Source organism: Ambystoma mexicanum, chromosome 2q (assembly GCF_040938575.1).
Source record: "Ambystoma mexicanum isolate Mex_15411 chromosome 2q, UKY_AmexF1_1, whole genome shotgun sequence".
In the NCBI taxonomy this organism is placed as follows: Eukaryota; Metazoa; Chordata; class Amphibia; order Caudata; family Ambystomatidae; genus Ambystoma; species Ambystoma mexicanum.
In genome coordinates this window covers 703,271,405-703,292,025 of record NC_090924.1, presented here as the reverse complement: position 1 = coordinate 703,292,025, position 20,621 = coordinate 703,271,405, and the positions used below count along the sequence as shown (strand labels likewise).

At 46.6% G+C, this 20,621-nt stretch overlaps 1 protein-coding gene across 7 annotated transcripts in view; it reads left to right on the top strand.

Annotated features, from left to right (window-relative positions):
• The window catches only part of KMT2C (lysine methyltransferase 2C), a 2,745,351-nt gene that overhangs the window by 1,075,089 nt on the left and 1,649,641 nt on the right, over window positions 1–20,621 (top strand). For all 7 annotated transcript variants that reach the window (XM_069647923.1, XM_069647922.1, XM_069647921.1 and 4 more), the window contains one exon: window positions 11,481–11,693. In XM_069647923.1, the coding sequence (XP_069504024.1) occupies window positions 11,481–11,693 (213 nt within the window). The remainder of the gene's footprint in view (window positions 1–11,480; window positions 11,694–20,621) is intronic.

Below are 20,621 nucleotides of genomic sequence, written 5' to 3'. Positions count from 1 at the left end.
CCAACGCAGGGGTACCAGAGGTGGACGACAGGGTACCCGTGGTGCCAAGGCCGCTCGGGCAGTTGCCTCTTTGCCCTCAGGTAACGCTGCAGCCGCTCCTACTCAGTCATGAGGCCTTGTCCCATGGTTCGCCGGTTGGGGGAAGGCTGGCGCAGCATCTTGTAGAGTGGCGTGCCATTACTTCGGATGTGTGGGTTCTGGAGATCATAACCCACGGCTACTGTCTTCCCTTTCGGCACAGGCCTCGCGACAATCCACCGGGGAACCTCTCTTTGAAGTGTCCGGATCCGCTCCTTGCGCAGGAAATTCAAGCTCTGCTGGAGAAAGGCGCCATAGAACTGGTGCCTGTAGCGGAGAGGAACAAGGGATGGTATTCCCCTTATTTTTTGATTTCCAAGAAAGACGGGGGATTGAGACCCATCATGGACTTGCGCGGTTTGAACAAACTCCTCAGGAAGGACAAGTTCAAGATGGTTACTCTCTCTCAAGTCCTCCAGGCCCTTCAGCTTCAGGACTGGTTGGTGTCACTCGACCTCAAGGATGCTTACTTCCATGTGCCGATCCATCCCAAGCACAAGAAGTACCTGAGGTTCGCGGTTGGCGACTCGCACTTTCAGTTTTGGGTCCTGCCGTTCGGTTTGACCTCCGCCCCGAGGGTTTTCACCAAGCTCATGGTGGTGGTGGCAGCGCATCTCAGGCAAGGGGGGATTCACGTCTACCCCTACCTGGACGATTGCTTGATCAGGGGGAGCTCTCCCGAGCAGGTCCTGGATCATCTGTCCGTCGCCTGCCACTCCCTTCACAGGCTGGGCTTCTCCCTCAATTTAAAGAAGTCCCATTTGACGCCAACGCAGAGGCTCCAGTACATCGGAGCAGTGCTCGACACTTCCCTGGGGCAGTGTTTTCCTCCCCAGGTGAGGGCTCTTCACATTCAGCAGATGGTGCGCAAGTTTCAGCATGCCCAGACGCTCCCAGCGTTCGAGTTCTTGAGGTTGCTCGGCCTCATGGCATCCTGCATTCTTCTGGTGCCAGAGGCTCGCCTGCGAATGAGATCTTTGCAGTGGGCACTCAAGATGCAATGGTCGCAGTCCTCCGGCAGGATGTCGGACCCGATTCAGGTGCCGCCCTCGGTCGCCCGGGACCTTCTGTGGTGGGCCGTCGAAGGCAACTTGATGAAGGGGGCTCCGTTTTGGCTTCCCTGGCCGGAGGTGACGATCGTGTCGGATGCATCCCTCACGGGATGGGGAGCTCATGCCAACGGGCTGACAGTCAGCGGTCGTTGGTCTCCGTCGGAGTCCAGACTCCATATCAATCTGTTGGAGCTGAGGGCCGTCAGGCTAGCCCTGAGGGCTTTTCTGCCGACTGTGCGAGGGAAGAATGTCCTGATCCTGACGGACAACACAGTGGCCATGCACTACCTCAACAAAAAGGGGGGGGGCAGGGTCACTTCCTCTGTGCAGGGAGGCGATGCAGCTCGAGTTCTGGGCCATCCAGCAGGAAGTTTCGATCTCGGCAGTTCATCTGGCCGGAGTCGAGAACGTGACGGCGGACGCTCTGAGCAGGCAGAGCACGATCTCTCACGAGTGGGAGTTGGCTCAGGAGATTCTCCTGGAGATCTTCGCCCTTTGGGGGACCCCTCAAGTGGATCTCTTTGCCTCCAGTGTCAACCGGAAGTGCGAAAGGTTTTGCTCGCGGGAATTTCCTCCAAAAGGAGCCTTAGGAGACGCGTTCGTGGTGGAGTGGTCGTTCCCGCTGCTGTACGCGTTTCCTCCGGTCCCCGTCATCCCGCAAGTGCTGCGGAGGTTACGGAAGTTCGGTTCCCGGATGATCCTCATTGCTCCGGCGTGGGCTCGGAGGACGTGGTACCCGGACCTTCTCGACTTGTCCATCTGCCCTCCACGTCGTCTTCCCTACCGAGACGATCTGCTCTCACGGGAGGGGGGTCAGGTTCTCCATCCAGAGGTCGGATCCCTCAACCTTCACGCTTGGCTTCTGAAAGGTTGAGGTATAAGGATTGGGACCTCCCTGAAGACGTGATGGAGGTGTTGCTTTCGGCCCGAAGGCCCGCAACTAAGTCTCTGTACCGTTGCCGTTGGCGTAAGTTCTGCGACTGGTGCAGAGTTCAGAATGTGGATCCTTTTGCATGTGACATCCCCATGGTTCTGTCCTTTTTGCTTTCTTTGGCCCACAGGGGCTTGCAAGTGGGTACCGTTAAGGGTTACCTGGCGGCGCTGTCCATCTTTAAGCGCTCATCTGAAGAATGTTCTTACTTTAAAATCCCTTTAATTTCACAGTTTCTGAAAGGGCTCACTAATGTGTTCCCTCCGTCGCCTTTCCTGGTGCCCGGTTGGGATTTGAACCTTGTTGTTAGGTTTCTTATGGGTGCTCCGTTTGAGCCGTTACATTCTTGCCCTTTGAGGCTGTTGACTTTGAAAACTGTGTTTTTAGTTGCGGTTACTTCCGCTCGCAGAGTGAGTGAGTTACAGGCACTTTCTGTTAAGCCACCCTTCACTGTATTTCACAAGGACAGGGTTGTCCTTCGAGTTCGTCCTTCTTTTCTTCCGAAGGTAGTGACGGAATTTCATTTGGCCCAGAAGATTGTTCTTCCGGCATTCTATCCTCCTCCGCATCCTGGTAAGGAAGAGGAGAGGCTCCATAGGCTTGATCCTAGGAGAGCTTTGAGCTTTTATGTTTCTCGCATGTCCCGGGTCAGAGTGGACGATCAACTCTTTATTGGTTACGCTGGTAAGCGCTTGGGGCAAGCTGTGACGAAACAGACTTTGTCCTGCTGGATTATTTTGGCCATCTCGGAGTGTTACCGCTTGGCGGGCAAGGACCCTCCGGCTGGCTTGCGGGCCCATTCTACCAGGGGCTTGGCTGCATCTACTGCCCTGCAGAGGGGTGTTCCTATTCGCAACACTGTGATGCTGCCACCTGGGCTTCAGTGCATACATTTGTGCGGCATTATTCCCTCGATTCCATCAGAGGGCAGGATCTGGCCTTTGGCAAGGCGGTCCTTTGCTCTGCTATTTGATTGGCTATTCTAAATTTTGTTTCTAAATTCTTTCCCTCCTCCTTGATTTGGTACTGCTTTGGGAGTCTGTCATAGATATGGAATACGTCGGAGGACCCAATCCCCTCGAAGAACAAGTTACTTTCTTACCTGGTAACGTTCTTTCGATGGGATGGTCCGACGACGTATTCCATATCGCTCCCGCCCTGCCTTCCCCGCTGCAGAATTTCTGTTGCGTTTGCAGCTTACGTTCCGCAAGGCTTTGTGTCGGACTGGCAGTTGACTATTGTCACACGTTCTGGGGGAAAAAACTACAACTGAGGCTACTGGCGTCGTGCGTCCTACTTATCACATCGGATGACGTCGGACGTCGGAGGAGGTCCTCGACGGCGGCGCATCGACGTCATCGACGCAGGACGCAGACGCCGAAAAAGTTTCCGAAGCAGCACAGCTGTGGTGATTACTGTCATAGATATGGAATACGTCGTCAGACCATCCCATCGAAAGAACGTTACCAGGTAAGAAAGTAACTTGTTCATCTCAGGTTCTCGGAGCTCATTCTACCAGTGGATTAGCTGCCACTTCTGAATTGCAAAGGGAAGTCCCAGTCCCAGTCCTTGTTATTTGCCAGCCGGCAACGTGGCCATCCTTGCACACGTTTGCTAAGCATTACTGCTTGGATGCCCTTGCATTCCAGGATGCCTGTTTCAGTAAGGTGGTCCACCAGAGTTTTCTGCTTTAGGTGGTGGTCGTCTTGCTTCCTCCAGGTTTACTGCTTTGGGAGTCTTATAGATGAAGAATCCATTAGAACAAATTACTTCCTGGTAATGTTTTTTTTTCATGGATGCTCCTCCCACGGATTCCTCATCTACCTCCACCTTTTTGTTGGAAGCTAGTACACATCGGTTCTACGGTCCACCAGCGTCAGAGTGCTAAGGAAAAAGGGTGGAACTGAGGTCACCGGGCACAGCGCCGCTATATACATCAGGCCTAAAAAAAAATCCACTCGCCCGCTCACTTTGGCGAGTACTGTTTTTGACGGGTCGTGCATCATTTTAGTTATACTAGTCCGAGTGGGCTAGCCTCTTCAGGAAATCATGGTTTATAATAAAGATGCTGCAATCTCCATGAAGCCTATAGATGGCAGCAGTGCACTGTGCCCAGCATTTAAATGTTCTATCCAACGTCTTTCAACAGGGTTGTTACCTCTGCATATTTCTATTCTCAGTAAGCAGGCTTCTAATAGTAGTTTTCTCCCTTACATCAGCCTGCCAAATTTGCAGTCGTCACTCGCAATTTGCGGTTAAGAATGCATAGCGCAAAACTCAGGCGCATTTGGCGGGTGTCGGCTGCCTTGCAAGCAGCTGAATTACCCTCCAAGTCCCTCATACGCCCATTCACTTCTATGGGCTCACACATGCCAAAAAGAAAATCTGTTTTTTTCACCCGCCTTGGTGACGCAAAAGGTTGGGAGCTATGAGAATGCAGTTGGGACGAGTTAAGATTTGCGTACATCTGGTGCGCTCTCCTTTCTTAATCACGGCGATTAGGCTGCGATTGCATGGGTTAATAGACATTCACTAGGTCACAGCAGCTACGGTTTGGCGGCAGAATGTCTGCATGATGAGCCCCACAGGCACCATTGAAAGAAATTGTGGACAACCTCCCAACCACAGAAGGCACTCCATTGACTACAGTTACGGGACGTGTTAGTTCATGCGGATTACGGTCCCCATCCACACACATACAATTGTGTGTGAAGGGGACCAGAAATCCCAACTGCCTTACTGAACTTTAGGCTGGCTGTTTAAGTGGTCCTCCACCACAGTGCACCAAAGGTAAAGTTGTGCTTTGAAGATGGGAGGCTGCTGCAAAACAGTCAGTGACGCAAATTAAAATTACAGTCACTTTATTGTGAGCTTTGCATGCACACCGTGTGTGCCAGCTACAATATGTCCCTGTTTTCAGAGGCCCTATGAGAGCAGTAGCAATCGGCTGGGCAGCTGTTTCAGGCATGACACCCACACTTATTTAAACCCAACGCTATGCCCTCCGTACAGTGCACTAAACATGAAGGGATATGTAGCACCAGTCTGTGCAGTTCTGCAAACTACTGTAACACCGCATGGAGTTGTGGGGGCTGACTCACAGGGGCACGCGCCTTTTTATAAATGTTCGAATTTATAAACAGCAAATGTTAATTTGGATACAAGGAGCTTTTGGCCAGAAACATCAGCCAGTTCTACTACATCCTGCCTACACCTCAGCCCATCCTCTGAAAATCGAGGCTTAATTGCAGTGATCATTTGCTACTTATTCTTAAAAGAATTTCAAAATGGGCCGCTTTTAAATGGCAGAAGAAAATGCTGCAGAGAAACGCGAGATGTCTTTACTGCTGCTGGGTGTGTGTGCGGAATGGGCAATGCTTCCACTCCCCTTGCACTATGGGACTGGGCTCATGCTCGAAGGTGCAAGGAATTTCAGCCATTGCGGATCACCTTACCTCAAGCAAGGCAACAGTGTTTCTGTGCTCTTATCCTTTCGCAGTAGAGCCATTCCCAATTTTTACCTCTCCCCATGCGAGAGGGTGTGGGGGACCACATACTCTCCCATTAGGTATAGTACTTTTTCCCACAGTTGCTGCCCCACTTCCTTCCACACCTATTGTCATCCCCAATAAACATTCTGCTTTCGGTACTGCAACACGATATAGGTCAGAGCACACCCTAATGCAAAACACTGCTATGGCCCTAAACTCCAATTTACCAGCTCCATCCCTCCTTAGTTAGCATCACACACAACCAAACGGGTGAGCCGCCACACTTTCATCATTTGGGTAATTTAAGGAACACCAACAAACAGGCTCGTGGAGTAAAAACATTACACCGATAGCAAGCAGTCCCCAGACGTGGGATCCAAGCCTGCTGGGTCTAGAGAACCAAGCTAAGCCTCACTGATGATGCTGATACATGTCTGGGGATGCTTCTGGTCTCGTGCAAAAGGTATGTAACCTACCTAGCAGTTCGGGTTGGACTGCCTCTTCTTTCAAACCATGTGTGCTGCAATTTAAAACTGACTTGATGTATGTAACATGTTGCAGTCAACATTGATGGCTTGTTTTTTTCATTTATATCGATCTATATTGTGCATGCTACCAAATTTGTAATGGTGCTAATGCCCAAACCATTTGCACTTATTGCATGATTAGAACTTAGGAAGAGGAACACTGGAGCACAACACATTTCTTAAGAGACTGAGTTATTGCAGTCCCCTCTGGCTGGACCCCTTTACTTATATTTGAGGATACGATAGGTGCCTTCTCTCAAACATTCTGCCTGCACTAGAGACGACTACACCCAGAGGGCCAGTTGCCATTAACCAACTCCCTCTCAAAAGGACAATCCTCGAGAAACTCTTTAAATACCCAGAACATAGCAGTGATACCCAGAGCGGGGCGAGCGGTTTAAGCCTGCAAAGCTTGTTTTTAAAATGTTATTTGAATTGTTTTGGTTTACAGACAACCCTTCACAAATTTACAAAGCATAAAAAGGATAAAACAAGAAAACAAATCTTAATTTACACAAAACACACAGTAAAAATAAAAAAACAAATGAACCTTTCCCGAGTTCATAGAAGATAAAAGGTACAAAGCAATAATCAATTCCACAGTACATGAAGACTGATTATCAATTAAAATCTATACCGTTCAGAAAACGTACGGGCGCAACAATCGATCTAGTCGTTCCCCACATCCGTCTAGACCAGTGGTATTCAAACTGTGGGTCGCGACCCCCTAGGGGTCCGCGGGTGCATCCCAGGGGGGCCCTGAGAGCTCAGCATGAAAAAAGATTTTTTTTTTTTTTTTTTGGGCAGGGGTGGCCCACATGGGCGGGCTGAAGCATGAAACTGTCTCAGGCAACAATGAAAAAGTGGCCCACAGTTGTAAATGGATATTCATTCCTTTAGTCACAGACTGGGCCTCATTACTACTATGGCGGACCAGTAACAACGGTGCTGGTAAGCTACCGGCACCGTTGCTACCGTTCCGCCATAGTAAGAGTTGTGCTCGTGGGTGCTTGACAGCCCCCGCCAGGTCTGACCTCAGCTCGTCGGATGCACCAGCACCGTTATTAACGGTGCCGGTGCATCCGAGCTCCCCCTTCCCATTTGAGCCATATGGGGCTCAAATGGGAATGGGGATCTACCGGCACCTTCGAAAGGGCAATTATCATGTCCGCCTAACTCGGCATGACCTAGTAATTGCCCATTCGCGGGTGCCAGACCCGGATGCAACTCCAGTGGCAGCCGTGCCGGTTTTACCGGCACAGCTACCGCCAGAGTAGTTATGAAGCCCACTGTTTCAATAGTACCCAAAGGGGTGCTTTGTGTTAAAATGTAAGTAAATTGTGATATATTCAGCAACAATGGTCAACATTACTAACTGCATAGTGGCCCCTCACCCATTATGGAGGAGCTAAGGAGCCAGCCCAGTGAAACAGTGAGCACTCCCTCAGCTGCTTTATCCAGCTAATGGAGTGCTCCTGGGCTGGCTGAACTGTCAAAGGGAAACACTGTTTCCCTTTGACAGTTCAGTTTAGTTCCCCAGCCGCACATGCTCACTGAGCCATGCAAGTGCTGGGGCGTTTTGCTTCGCCAGCATTGCATAGCTCATTGGAAATGCTGGCTGGGGCACTGCATGTCTGTATGTCCGAGGGGGAGCTCCTGCGCCTCCTCGCACATACGGACAGAGCAGCTGGAGCAGCACCCACACACAGGCCAATGCAGAAGGTACGTTTATGTTCATTGTTTTTATTTAAACATGTGTATGGATGCGTTATGAGTGAGTGTATGGTGATGGATGCTCATGTGAATGATAGAGTGATTGCTGTATGAATGTGCAGCGCCTTGCATATACACATAATCATGTTCATTGTGTTAGGACCAGTGGGGCCCAGGGGACAGGGATGGTATCTTTTTACCGGACATCTATCATTCAAAACCCTCTGCCTTGTCCACAAGGCTTTCTGGGGCCTCGGTCCAAAATACCTTCAGCTATTCCTCCGCAAATACCTCCCCTCTCGAGCTCTTCACTCCTCTACCTCCAACTCCCTCAGGGTCAGTCGTTTATCAAAGAAACGAGCTGGGGGTAGATCTCCGTCTTCGGCTGGGGCCTCCCTCTGGAACAGCGCCCTGCCACTCTAAAACTTGAGGAGAACCATCTTTCTTCCTGCACTTATCAGACCTACCCTGTCTGCTGCCTTAAACATAGCACTTGCAAATTGCTGGCTGCACTACCACTGTTTGTTGCCTTTATTATTTATTTATTGTTATTTATCTGTTTCTCCTCTGCTTCGCACTTTCCACTTCTCCCCCCTTCCATGCACTTTTCCCCTCACACTTGCGCGTTCTCAATGTCACTGGGCCTAGTAAGATCGCTGTTTTATTCTCCTCTGTTCCCCTCCCTTGCCTTGTCACGCTCTGAAACACTTGTGTACGAGCGCGATAGAAATAAAATATCAATGCCTGCCCCCTGGACTCCCAGCAACAATTGCAAACTGTTTGGCTATTTACCGATTTTTTGTTAAAAGTATGCTCTACAATGCAACATTTTAACCTATTATTTAAAAAAAAATTCACAGGGGGAAACCCCCCCGAACCTCCCCTTAATGCCCCTCCACTTAAAAAAGATTCACCAGCCGCCACTGGCCCTCAGACTGTGTTGGGAACGGGATGGGGGAACCGAGGGACTATGGTGGGAGCACAATGGGCGGGAACCATGGGATAGTGATGGGAGCAGAGTGGGGAGAGCCCTGGGTGTGTGATGGGGTGGGGAGAGACCAGCGACTGGGTAGGAGTGGGATGAGGGAGCCCAGCAACTTTGATGGGAGCAGGTGACGGCGCGCAATATATACTGTCCATTTGGCATTTCTGGGGGGTCCCGACCTGCCCAAATTTTGCTCAGGGGGGCCCTGGCCAAAAAAGTTTGAAGACCACTGGTCTAGACCAAAGCAATTCTCTGGAATATTCAGAGAAAAAAACTAATTTTCCTTAACAAAAGCAGTGAGTCTAATTGTACAGGGAGCTTTGCAATCCAATATCCAATGTTTGAGAGTTTCAATGACAACTTGACATTTGCAGAAACGACAATTTAGTAGAAGCCCCACACCCTTAATCGGCGTAGCTCTAGTGTAGAATTGATTGAGCTTAAAGCGTAAGAAAACCTGCCTGGTCCTATGACAAGGAAAAGACTTCAAATATATAGGTATATTCCCTCCACTTTTTCTAGGGAACTGGCATATTCTCTATAAAGTGAATAATTAGACACAGCCTGGTTTGCAGGCACCACCCCAATAATTGGCTTTGAAAAAATCCAAAATCTGTGGAAACTACTTGCAATGCAAGCTGCTATGTAAAATACCAGCTTGAAAATGTCACATATAAGTGTGCTACATGACAGGATGCACCATGATTTTGCTGTGTCTTTGTGCTACATGTCTACCCCATTTCTGTGTTGTGCAGGGAACCGAAGATTCTATATGTTGCACATCCCCAAGTTCTCACGACAGCTCCCAAGTTGTGTTCTCCTCTCACATGAGGCCAGCACACACTTCATGGGTGAGTCTCCAGCACGGCCAATTTAGCATTTCGTTCTTCCGAGGTTGATACATTGTGCACTATTAAGTGCAGCAATAATAACACCTGTCAGTACATGGCAAGCAGGAATAATTCAGCACAAAGTGCTGTGTAACAATTTGTATTGTTATTAAGGGTAAATCACAGGTGTAACAACTATGCAATGCGTTTCAGCTGACCGCGCAACAGGCAATTTATTTATATGGTGCTAGTCTGTGTGTTATCAATAAATCTGGATTTGTGTCTGTTTCTGGAGTCACCATGTTTTCCCAGTAAAACATGGCGACTCATGCCGATTAGTTTTGATATTAAAAATCCAAGCAGCATTGGTCCTCACGGTTATGAAAATGCAAGGAGACGGCCCCAGTAATGGGCACCGTGTTTTTTCAGTAATGGGAAAAGTGCCTTCCAGTGTGTGGGTTGAGTGCATTTCTCCAAGGTTTAGTAGATAAACTAAATTACTCGACCTGCAAATCTAGCAGGTTTTGAAGATTTTTCTAGGCCTGTACATTAACTCAGTCATGTCTGGCGCGGGGCGCATAGAGGCGTCTGACTGAGCTGATGCGGGGCGCCAAGGTTCTGGAGAACAGCTGTATTGGGATAGGGATATCATAGATGCAGATTCTGTGGGAGGAACATCCATCAGAAAGAACATTACCGAGCGGTAAGTAGTTTCTTTGTTAGAGCAGTCCTTCAGAGATTTCTGGTTTAGGCAGTGTTCTTGCCCTCCTCCGGACCAAAGTATTGCTATTGGAATCTATCAAAGAGGCGGAATCCATGAGAGGAAGTAATCCATTGGAACAAATTACTTACCTCTTGGTAATGTTTTTTCTGATGGATGTTTCTCCTATAGGTTCCTCGTCGCCCATTCAACCTACCCCACTTTGTGGAAAGCTAGTACTCCTTGGTTCTGCGGTCCTTCAGCATCAGAGTACTAGGGAAAAAGGGTGCACCTAAGGTCACAGGTGCAGTGCCTCAATATATACTGGCTGAAACATCCTGTCGGTGGAGCACATAGAGGCATTGGGCAGAGCCAACGCTGAGCCACGCTGCGAGCCCCAGCAGTGTAAAAGTTTATGAAGAGCATGAACCTCCGTGGGAGCAACATCCATCAGAAAAAATGTTACTGTGAGTTAAGTAATTTGTTCTACCAAAGTTGCCGAAAGTGCTTTAGGTAAACGGCCAGGACAAAGCATTACTAACTCATAGTGCACCTTTTGGAATTGCACCCACACCATGTGTTCACAAAGGTGCTGTTGGTAGTCAAAGCACACTTGAGCAGACAATAGATCAACATTTTCCCCTATGTGGGTAATTCGCTTGTAACCTGGGAAGACTCCAGGAAATGCCAAAAAAACACACAAAGTACCATAGATCTCCTTCACCAACCAGGGTTCTCGAAGTTTGACAAAGTTCGGCTTAGTTAACCTCCAGTCCAAAAAGTTCCTCTAGGCAATTCTGGGCACAATAAAAGTTATGACCTTTCCTTCTAAGGAAAGGGCGCAGGCTCTTATGATGTAACTCCTTGATCAGTTCAACCATACCAGTGCGCACAATATTGTGCAAATGGGATCCTGCCTCATTTGCCTCGACTCTTGGTATTCCAAATGGGTGTTTCTCTTAATAACTGAATATGCAGCTGTATAATATGCGAAGGGTAGTCATGCGGTTGGAATACGAGGTGAACTCCATACAGTTTTTGCAAGCAGCCTCATTATTGCTGGTGCCTTATTCTCAGAGCTTGACTGTAGATGGTGCTGACTTTCATATGATATATAAATAGATTTAATTTAAGTATATGGTCTATTGCATTTTGTTTTCTTAACTGTTATAGAGCCTCCGAAGACATTCACGCAGGATGGAGTTTGTTTGACGGAGTCTGGACTCACTCACTTGCAGAGCCTTACTGCAACTGTCACACGAAAGAAACGTTCTAAACCAAAGCTAAAACTGAAGATTATCAACCAGAATAGTGTGGCTGTTCTACAAACACCCCCAGAACTTCAGTCCGAACACTCCCGGGATGGAGAGATGGAAGATAGCCGAGGTAATGCTTTTTACAGGCCATTATATAGTGTTCAACTAAAGCTGGTGTTGGGTAATCTTGGTTGCTTGGTGATCATCACTGGCACCAGCTGCTACTTGCAGCTGAACCAGGGGGGAGGCAGTAGCTGAATGGGAGCCTCATTGTAAGACACTTCTGCAGCATGAATCTTTTTTAAACTCACATATGCTGTGAATATCTTGCTATCTAGAAGTTGGGCCATATATTATTTTTATTTTTTTAAGAGTTTAAAATAAGCGCTGATATGGATGTATTCAAACTAAATGCCTTACGTTCATGTCACTCATAATGCTTCCACATATGAAAGCGATCTGTTTTTCCTCCATCGTGTTTGTTCGTAGAACAAGGAATTGAAGGACTTGGGATACAAAAGTACACAAAGTACAGATTCTGCCTCATCTGCAATCCGAGATGCTGGCCTCAGAGGTTTTTGTGAAATTTCAGGGCAAATCGTATAAGTGTGTTAAGATGGATTTTCAGAATCCGCCCCGAGAACAGATTCTGAAAGGCCACGCAATTCTGCTGAAGGATGAACAGTAATATCTAGCCAAACTCTATCTTGGTAGGGAGATTGAACACCAAGGCTTATACTTGGGAGGGCGCAAGAGTGGTGAAGGGTTCAGTTAAGCACAGAGCACGCTTAATACTTAAGCAATAAACCCTTTTGTCGAGGGCTTTAACATTACCCTTGGGCATTACTGGCCCGGTAATGGCCCCAGTAATGCCCCCGCCAGGAGGGGTTTATTGCTATTCGTATCCCTGCACAATGTACCAGGATGCTATGGTTTTTTTTCAATTTGAGAAACGGCAAACCTGCCGTTTCTCAACTTGGGTGGGGGGGGATACAAAACAAGATTGCTTTCATGGATCAGGGACAAGGGAACTACATAGTCTTTTCTCCCTTTCCATGGTTTCCATTGCTGCAACGGACCTGTACAGGAACAGTGTTGTGGGCTCCAGCAAGGGGCGACTGAGCACAAGGAAAGTGGGGATAGGGTTATGATGTGGAAATTGGGGGTGGGGAGAAGGGGGGCACCTTGGTACCAGCAGGGAAGATAGTAGCCTCCCGCTTCTGAAGACGCTCAGAGTGGCGGTTTTACCCTGTGGTAAAAACCCGTTCTGAGCATCCTGATTGGTTTGGAGGCAGCCACCCACCAAGCCATGTACTAATACAAGTTAAGCAGAATGTATAAAAGTACAGTTATTTATTTAGGCTTGAACAAACGTCAATGATAAACCACAGGTAAGTAACACACTAACCTGTTCACTATCTTTATAGACGCATTCACCCTGGGGTGTTCTACTAAGAGCACATACACTTTTAAAGTACAGTGAGATATAGTTTTCAGAATACTGTAAGCAGAGACCCTGTTATGGGAGGGCAAAAGGGGCTCTTGCCCCGGGCCCACACTTTGAAAGTAAGCCCCCAGAAGATTGTCTGAAAGAAGTCTGTTCCCATAGTTCACCAAACTTCAATAGCACGTCATGATATTTGAGGCTTTAAAGCTATCACATGTCTGTTGTTGACAACTGCGCTCTGTTATGATTAATTCATCCTCCAATGCTTTGTGTTCATCTTAGCACAACACCTTTTGCATTCTCATTTTTCTGTGGGGATTACATTGATCATGTGAAATAGCCACAGTTAAAATGCATATTGATACATTTGAGTGAGCTGCTGGTGAAGAAAGTAGCTCAGTGTGTTGTTAAGCACTCATTGCAGAGACCTCTGTTCATCTGCAAGATTACAGTACCAAATTCCATCAAGGCTCACTCAGCCTTTCCTTTGTCTGAAGATGATAAACCTGCAGGCATTTGTACTTTGTTTTGTAGCACAACAGGTGCTGGTATCATCAATGTACTTGCGCCAGATACTGGTTACTATAGAAACTAACATAGCATTAGTATGGTGAAGGTCTAGAAATTGGTTTGTTCAGACGTGGAGTTGTAAGACCTAGGCAGCCACCTCTAATGATGAGCATAAAGGGTTACTTAGGAGAGATGATTAGGTATCCAAATTCACGACTGTTGAACCAAAGCATTCATGCTTGTATCCTGGCTTTGCTGGCAATTGATAGTCATCCTGAAGAAATCCTCTGAATCACTGACAGTACTGTGCTGTCTTAATCTGAAAAGGTTTGCCTGATCACATGCTGGTGTCATTGTTTAGCCCATTACCTGATCTTTCTCTTGCTTTAGGCCATTTGAGTGGAAGGGGTTTTAGACCGAAGAGAGCAAACCAACAATTGCAGGCCCCTCTGGCAAGCATATTTTTAAGATATGCTTATTTGACACAAAAGCAGTTTGCTTTTTGTCCAAATCAAAGATTTTCTGCACGTTTTTAAATAGCAATTTTTACAAGCCTTTGTTTCGGGTGTGTTTTAAAGCACAAAACAGTAACCCAGATGAAATCTTTTAAGATCACGTCAATAAGTAGGCTAGTACTTGTATAATGATAATGTAGACTATGAATCTAAAATAATGCACATTTTGATTAATATGCTTCTATAACGTTTTCTTTTTAAATGGTCATGTTGGGCTATGTAAATTTGTGTACTTTACAAATCCATTCTATAAAATAAGATTATTTTAGTTCATTTTAAGAACTGGAAAAGAAAGTGATAATGTGCAGAAATTGCAGAGTGGGCGTGTATCCCATCGGACGGTCAGGTACCCAATGAAATCTTGATGTTCGAAAAATGCATTTTACAGGATTTCTCCAAACTCCAGGATAATAAGAACAACAGACAGGTTGGAGCCTATCACAACCTAACAAGGGACGAGAAACAAGCCCTTACAGATTTACAAAATAACAAGGAGATTGTCATAAAATCGGCAGATAAAGAAGGAGGGATAGTGATCATGACTACAACCCAATATAAAAACATGGTGCTGACCATTTTTAAGGGATCGTGAATGTTACTCCATCCTCCGCAAGGATCCCACAAAGATCTGAATCTGGAAATATCACAAGTAGTAAACTACGCATTAGAACGGGACTGGATTTCCTCCAAGGAAGCTGATTTTCTCACCACTCCAGGGGGCAAAACTCAATATTTATATGCCCTACCTAAGATTCATAAGGACCCAATTAACCCTCCAGGAAGGCCAATAGTCTCAGGATGCAGATCGGTTTTGGAACCTTTGAGTAAGTTTGTGGATAAATTCTTGCAACCACTCGGTATGCAAACCGCGCACACTATCAGTACGTTTGAAGAATTACCATTTGACCCAGAAGATACCCAGTTTTTGGTCACGATGGACATAAGCGCTTTATTCTAACATCTCGCAAGAGGCTGCAATAGAATGTACCCGAGAGTGGCTCACTAGAAACCCCTCAGAAGATCGCGTTCCCACAAACTTCGTTATAGAATTAATGACGATAGCCCTTCAGAAGAATGTTTTCACTTTCGATAAACGGATGTACCTCCAGACCAAGGGGACCGCGATGGGGGCAGCGTTCGCCCCCAGTTTGGCCATTCTACATATGGCCAAATACGAGGAGGAATACGTGTTTTCTCCACTGAACCACTGGATAGAACAGATGTACCACTGGCATAGGTACATGATGTTATTTTCATTTGGACAGGGGAACTGAATCAACTCTTAACATTTTGGGAATGGTTGAATTCTTGTAATACAGACATACAGTTCACCATTGAACATAGTAAATCGAAGAACCCCGTTTTGGACCTCAACGGCAAACTTGTTTGTGATCTTCATGGGAAAACTACAGATAGAAACACCCTTCTACGCCATACGAGCAATCACCCGATGCACACAAAACAAAATTTGCCGTATGGTCAATTTCTGCGGATATGCAGAAACTGCACTCGGAAGATTTCTGTACACACTCCAAAATAAAAGATTAGAAGAAAGAGGCTACCCTAAAAGACTCATAAACCAATCAATGAAGAGAGCCCTCAATACCAACAGGGAACAGCTCTTGCAACCCAAAGAAGCTTCACCCGAACAGGGGGTTGACTGCCTAATTTGTGTAGTGACACATGGAATCTACCGGAGGACGAACCACCACGATTTGCATACAAGAGGGCCAAAAATCTGAAAGAACATCTAGTGCATTCCCTTTTCCAAGCTGAACCTTCCCGAACAGGACAAAGAACATTACGTCCGATACAAGGACATCATCCATGCGGGAATTGTGTGGCATGCCGATTTACGAGTAAAATGAAAACCTTCAAGATTGGCCAGAGAGATTGGACGTTGAAAGATGTCATGAACTGTAAGAGTGCTCAAGTCATCTACTGCATAGAATGTCCATGCGGTTTGAGATATGTAGGACAGACAATGAGAGCAGTACATCTAAGAATATCGGAACATAGATCGAAGATTCGTTGCAAAACATTGTCAGCACCTTTGGTTCCACACTTCGTGGAAGCTAGACACTCACCCAATGACATCAAATGGTGGGTTTTAGAGAGAGTGAAGGGCGGAGCAGATCTGACAAATAGCTTACTTCACAAGGAATCCAGATGGATTCATAGTCTGGATTCGTACCACCAGGGGTTGAATGACATTTTTCAACTGTTGACACATTGAAGGACTTCCATTTTTCATAGCAATAGGGATCCCCTCTGGACATTTTCTAGCTTCCCCAACTGAGTGCTCGACAGAACTCAGTGGGAGGGTGCACAGCAATAAGACATTTCTATAATTGCGTTTACACACACACACACTCACATGCTCCATTTCTAGACTCTAATTGGTTTCCAGCCAGAATGAGGCCAGCGCACCAGGACTTCCTTTTCTTGGACTGAGACTAGCCAACTCTGTGAAACTTCTGTTTAATAACAAAAACTCACACTAGTAAGAACACAATAATACTCACTCACAAAACGGACTGAGACACATTTCTCTGCCTCTCCCAGACGTTTTGGATGCTAAGCGAGGGCGCAGGACTGGTGCAACTACTGGCAGTAGCCTCGTCACCATGACTACCAAATACAACACTACGTGGAGACAGCCCCGAGACGGAGCTTCCGGGGTCGTGAGCACCAATTAGCAAGGGCGCTAGACTGTCCCAACCAATGGCAGCAAACTTACCACCTGGACTATAGAACACGACACTGGGAGTAGTTCTCATACAGACAGGGCTTCCGGGGGCACGTGCCCCAATCAGGTTGCAGAACTATTGTCTGCAAATCCATGGCAACGAACACAGCAGAACACAGAGCAACGCGGACCAAGACGGACACAGACGTTTTCGCCTGCATCTGTAATCCAGCGGTACTCTACGGGCGGCACACAGGTAAGCGACACTGCATAGCCCCAGCCACATTTTCAACAAGATTTCGCTACATACGAAGCTTATCGCTATGGCCACTAATATTACGAACAACCTAGTCCGCCCATTTTTTGATTAATTCATTTCCTTAAAAACCAATACTTATAAGAAGCAAGATTTGGCCACGCATGGAGCTAACTGGTGCGGCATCTAGTATCATAAACAATCCATTCCGCCCAGTTTTATCAACCAAATTCTCTAACAACTAACACCAACAGTAAACATACATTACCCTGACAACAATCATTGGCTTGTGTTACAGGCCTCCATACCGTAGGTAACCAGTCCGGGATAACCACTGAACTCGGGGATAGAGTCATCTACAAGCCATTGTTGTGCAGGTACCACCATTTTTTCCTACAAAATCTTTTCAACCTCTTCCTGCATTTCCTGGGTGCCAAAATTAGCATACAGCCCCACTTTGGTTCATTCAATCGTCGTCATCTATTTGCAGGGAGACGCCACTGGAAAACCAGAAGCTGGAGATTTAGTCACCATAAGGCATACCCTTCCAGCTCCTTCCGCATCCTCTATATTTGAACACAAGCCTGGACATCTGACCAGGTACGGCTCCCCACATGCGACAATGGTGTTCCACATGTTCGAATACAAGGACCACATCAACAGGAGATCTCTAATTCGAATTCCCCCATCTCTTTTTGTTTACACTTACAGGGACAAGAGCTTACACCATAACTAGGGAAGGGACTCCGGACACCACGGTTCCCAACTTTCATTACAACGTTGTACAGCAGCAGCCACACAGGAGGGGAAGGGATGGCCTAGCACTCCAGACCACACTCAACCCAAGACTTGGGATCAGCTTATCGGCAGGTAAAGCCACAGCCGATAAATCAGAGGTTATAATTCAATGATACAGAGTCAGATACATACTGACTAGTCATGAGAGGGGGAACTTCAATCTGTCTTTTGTATATCCACACAGGGTCTTTATATAAGACGCCCTGATGAAGGCGGATGTATGAAAAAGCTGAACGACCGCCGAAACGTGAAGAGCTTGGTAGGGAACCAAGCACCACGTAGGCAAAGAATTCTTTTACTTTAAAAGACCCAGATACCGGACGATAGCCGAGCCCTAAGAAAATAACTTTTTGGAAATTTCACCAACTCCTGCATTTTTTACCAAATAGAGTAATTACTAGGAACAATCCAAGGAGTCCCTTCAAGACACCTAGAACAGGGTGTTTAAATAAGGGAACTACATTCAAGTTTCCTTCTTGTATAACTCACCTCTAAGGTCACATGTTGAAACTTTAATTTTGTTTGTCATGTTGCTTAAATGTTTTGTTTTTGTATTATGAATCATGAAGATTAATGTTTTTTTCTTTAATTTTGTTATGCTTATTGTAGAATGGAATACAGATTTTAATGTGAATTTCAACTGTCTTCGTTTAAATCACTTCTTCATTATTATCAATATGAATTAAAGAATAGATGTAAATACAAGATTGTTCTCTTCTCCCTCCAACTAGCTCAATTCTGCTATAACGTTGATAAATAATAGAATTAGAGGATTGATACAACTTAGAGCTTACTCTGAAAGCAATTATCGAGTGAAATTGCCTAAATAAATGTTCTGTTTAGACTGTTTACATGAAGGGTGGTATACATCTTTATTTACGTGTATCCCAGCTCCACCTCTTAGCCAGTGTCTGATTCTTGGCATCTCATTTAATCGCAAATTGCCTTACCTGTCAAAATTGTCAGTGCATACATTCTCAGGGTATGATCTTCAAAAAAGCCTCACTCATGGTTTCTCTGGCTGTTATGTTGCTTACTTTATAATAGTGAGCATTGATATACTGCAATCCACAGCCACTTGTTTCTTCTCAAATGGCAACACTACTTAAAAACCATATCCCTCTTCTAATCCCTGTGTACGTACATAGGCACAACAAGACCGGGAGGGGTGGGGTGGGGAGACAGAGGGAGGGTGTTAGGGAGAATTCTCAGAAATGTAATTCCTCCCACCTTTGAGACCCCCAGCTCTTCTACTGAACTTTGGGACTTTCTACTTTTAATTCTATGTGTTTTCTGTGTTTCTTTTAACATTGGAGTCTAACAAACTCCATAGGCATCATCTTTTACATTGTGACACACAGCACCTTCAGTGCAGTGGCACAGGGAAGTCTTAGATTTCCCAAAGGTTTAAATACCTTCTCTTGGTGAAACTGTTTCCAAGAGCAGTGTAGTGAAATTGACTTTACTTACATTTGGAACTTTCTAGACCCAGCACACACTATCATACAATAGGGTGCTGGAGTGTTTACTTGGTGTCCCCTTTTGTCTAGTTTTTTCATGTAGCATTTTTATGTTACCATTTCTACAATTAATGGCTCGTGGCAGTGGTTTACTTTTTCCTACCATTGTGTTTTTAGCGCTGGCTGCGTTTGCAGCCACGATAAGGCGCCCATGGGTGCCCATTTTGTCAAAATGGCCCGTTCTTTTTTTCGACATTTCTTGTTGGAAAGGTCTTTCGTGAGATTTACTCTGCGTGCCAAACCAGGTTTGGTCCCTTTGTTTGTTTTGTGTTTGGCGGGATTCACGAGTGAATCCTGCCTCTAGCTCCAGTATGTCTGGCAGGAGAGGAATTGAGGGAGGTGCCCGAAACTCCCTGTGCTTAATGCCCTTGGTTACAGGAATGCACCCAAAGGTGATTGGCCGGATGGCTGTCTTGCAAGGACAACCACTCTGCTGTGTGATTGACAGTAGGCTGGAATGAATGGGAGAAACGTGCATAAAAGGCAAGGCTTTTTGGCTTGGAAGGCAGAGTCGACCACTGGACGAAGGAATCCGAATAAGAACTTGGAAGAGACGCCTGCTGCAACTCCTGGACCATTGTTTTGCCCGGTAAAGCCCTGCTGCGTGCTCAAGCTCTGAATCCACCTCGCCTAGAGAAGCCCTGCAAGGACGACTTGTCCCTTTGAGTTGGTGGTACCAATCAACTCCAAAGTAAACCCGCCTGGACATCCTCTCAGAGCTGGATGTACTTCTGCTGCTGGAACTGAAGTGCCAGCGAGAGGAACACCAGATTGTGTGCGTTGCTTTTAACTCGGACCTGAGCGCCAGGAAGATGCTCCGGACTTCCCTGAAGCAGGACTGACCAAGACTGCGCCACCTCAACAGAGTGCTGGACCCCAGATGCAAGGATAGTCAGATTGGTATCCGAGAACCGCGGTTGCTATTTGCTGTCAGACGCGAGGAGCTGAAACAACAGCGAACCGCTGAATTGAAGTTTGCCCATTGCTGCCGCTGCCCTTCCCATTGCAGAGCGGGAGTCCCCAGACGTCCTCCCTCCTGTCCCCACGACTGAGGCTCAGGAACAACAGGATCTGCAGAGCTGTACAGGAACAGAAGCCAGCTGGAACCATTTCTTCTAACCAGAGGTACTGTAAAGTCTAACAGAACTTGCCTCTTGTTGTGTAGCCTTACTTGCTCTCAGTTGAGACCCGTCTTGGTTACCTTGCAGAGTTGCTAAAGCTTTGCCTCTCACAAGCCTCCCAGCTTGTGGCCCTTCAAGTGTTCTATTTTCTACAAACATTTCTAAAAACATTGTGCAAGACTTTTTAACTACCTGCAAAGAA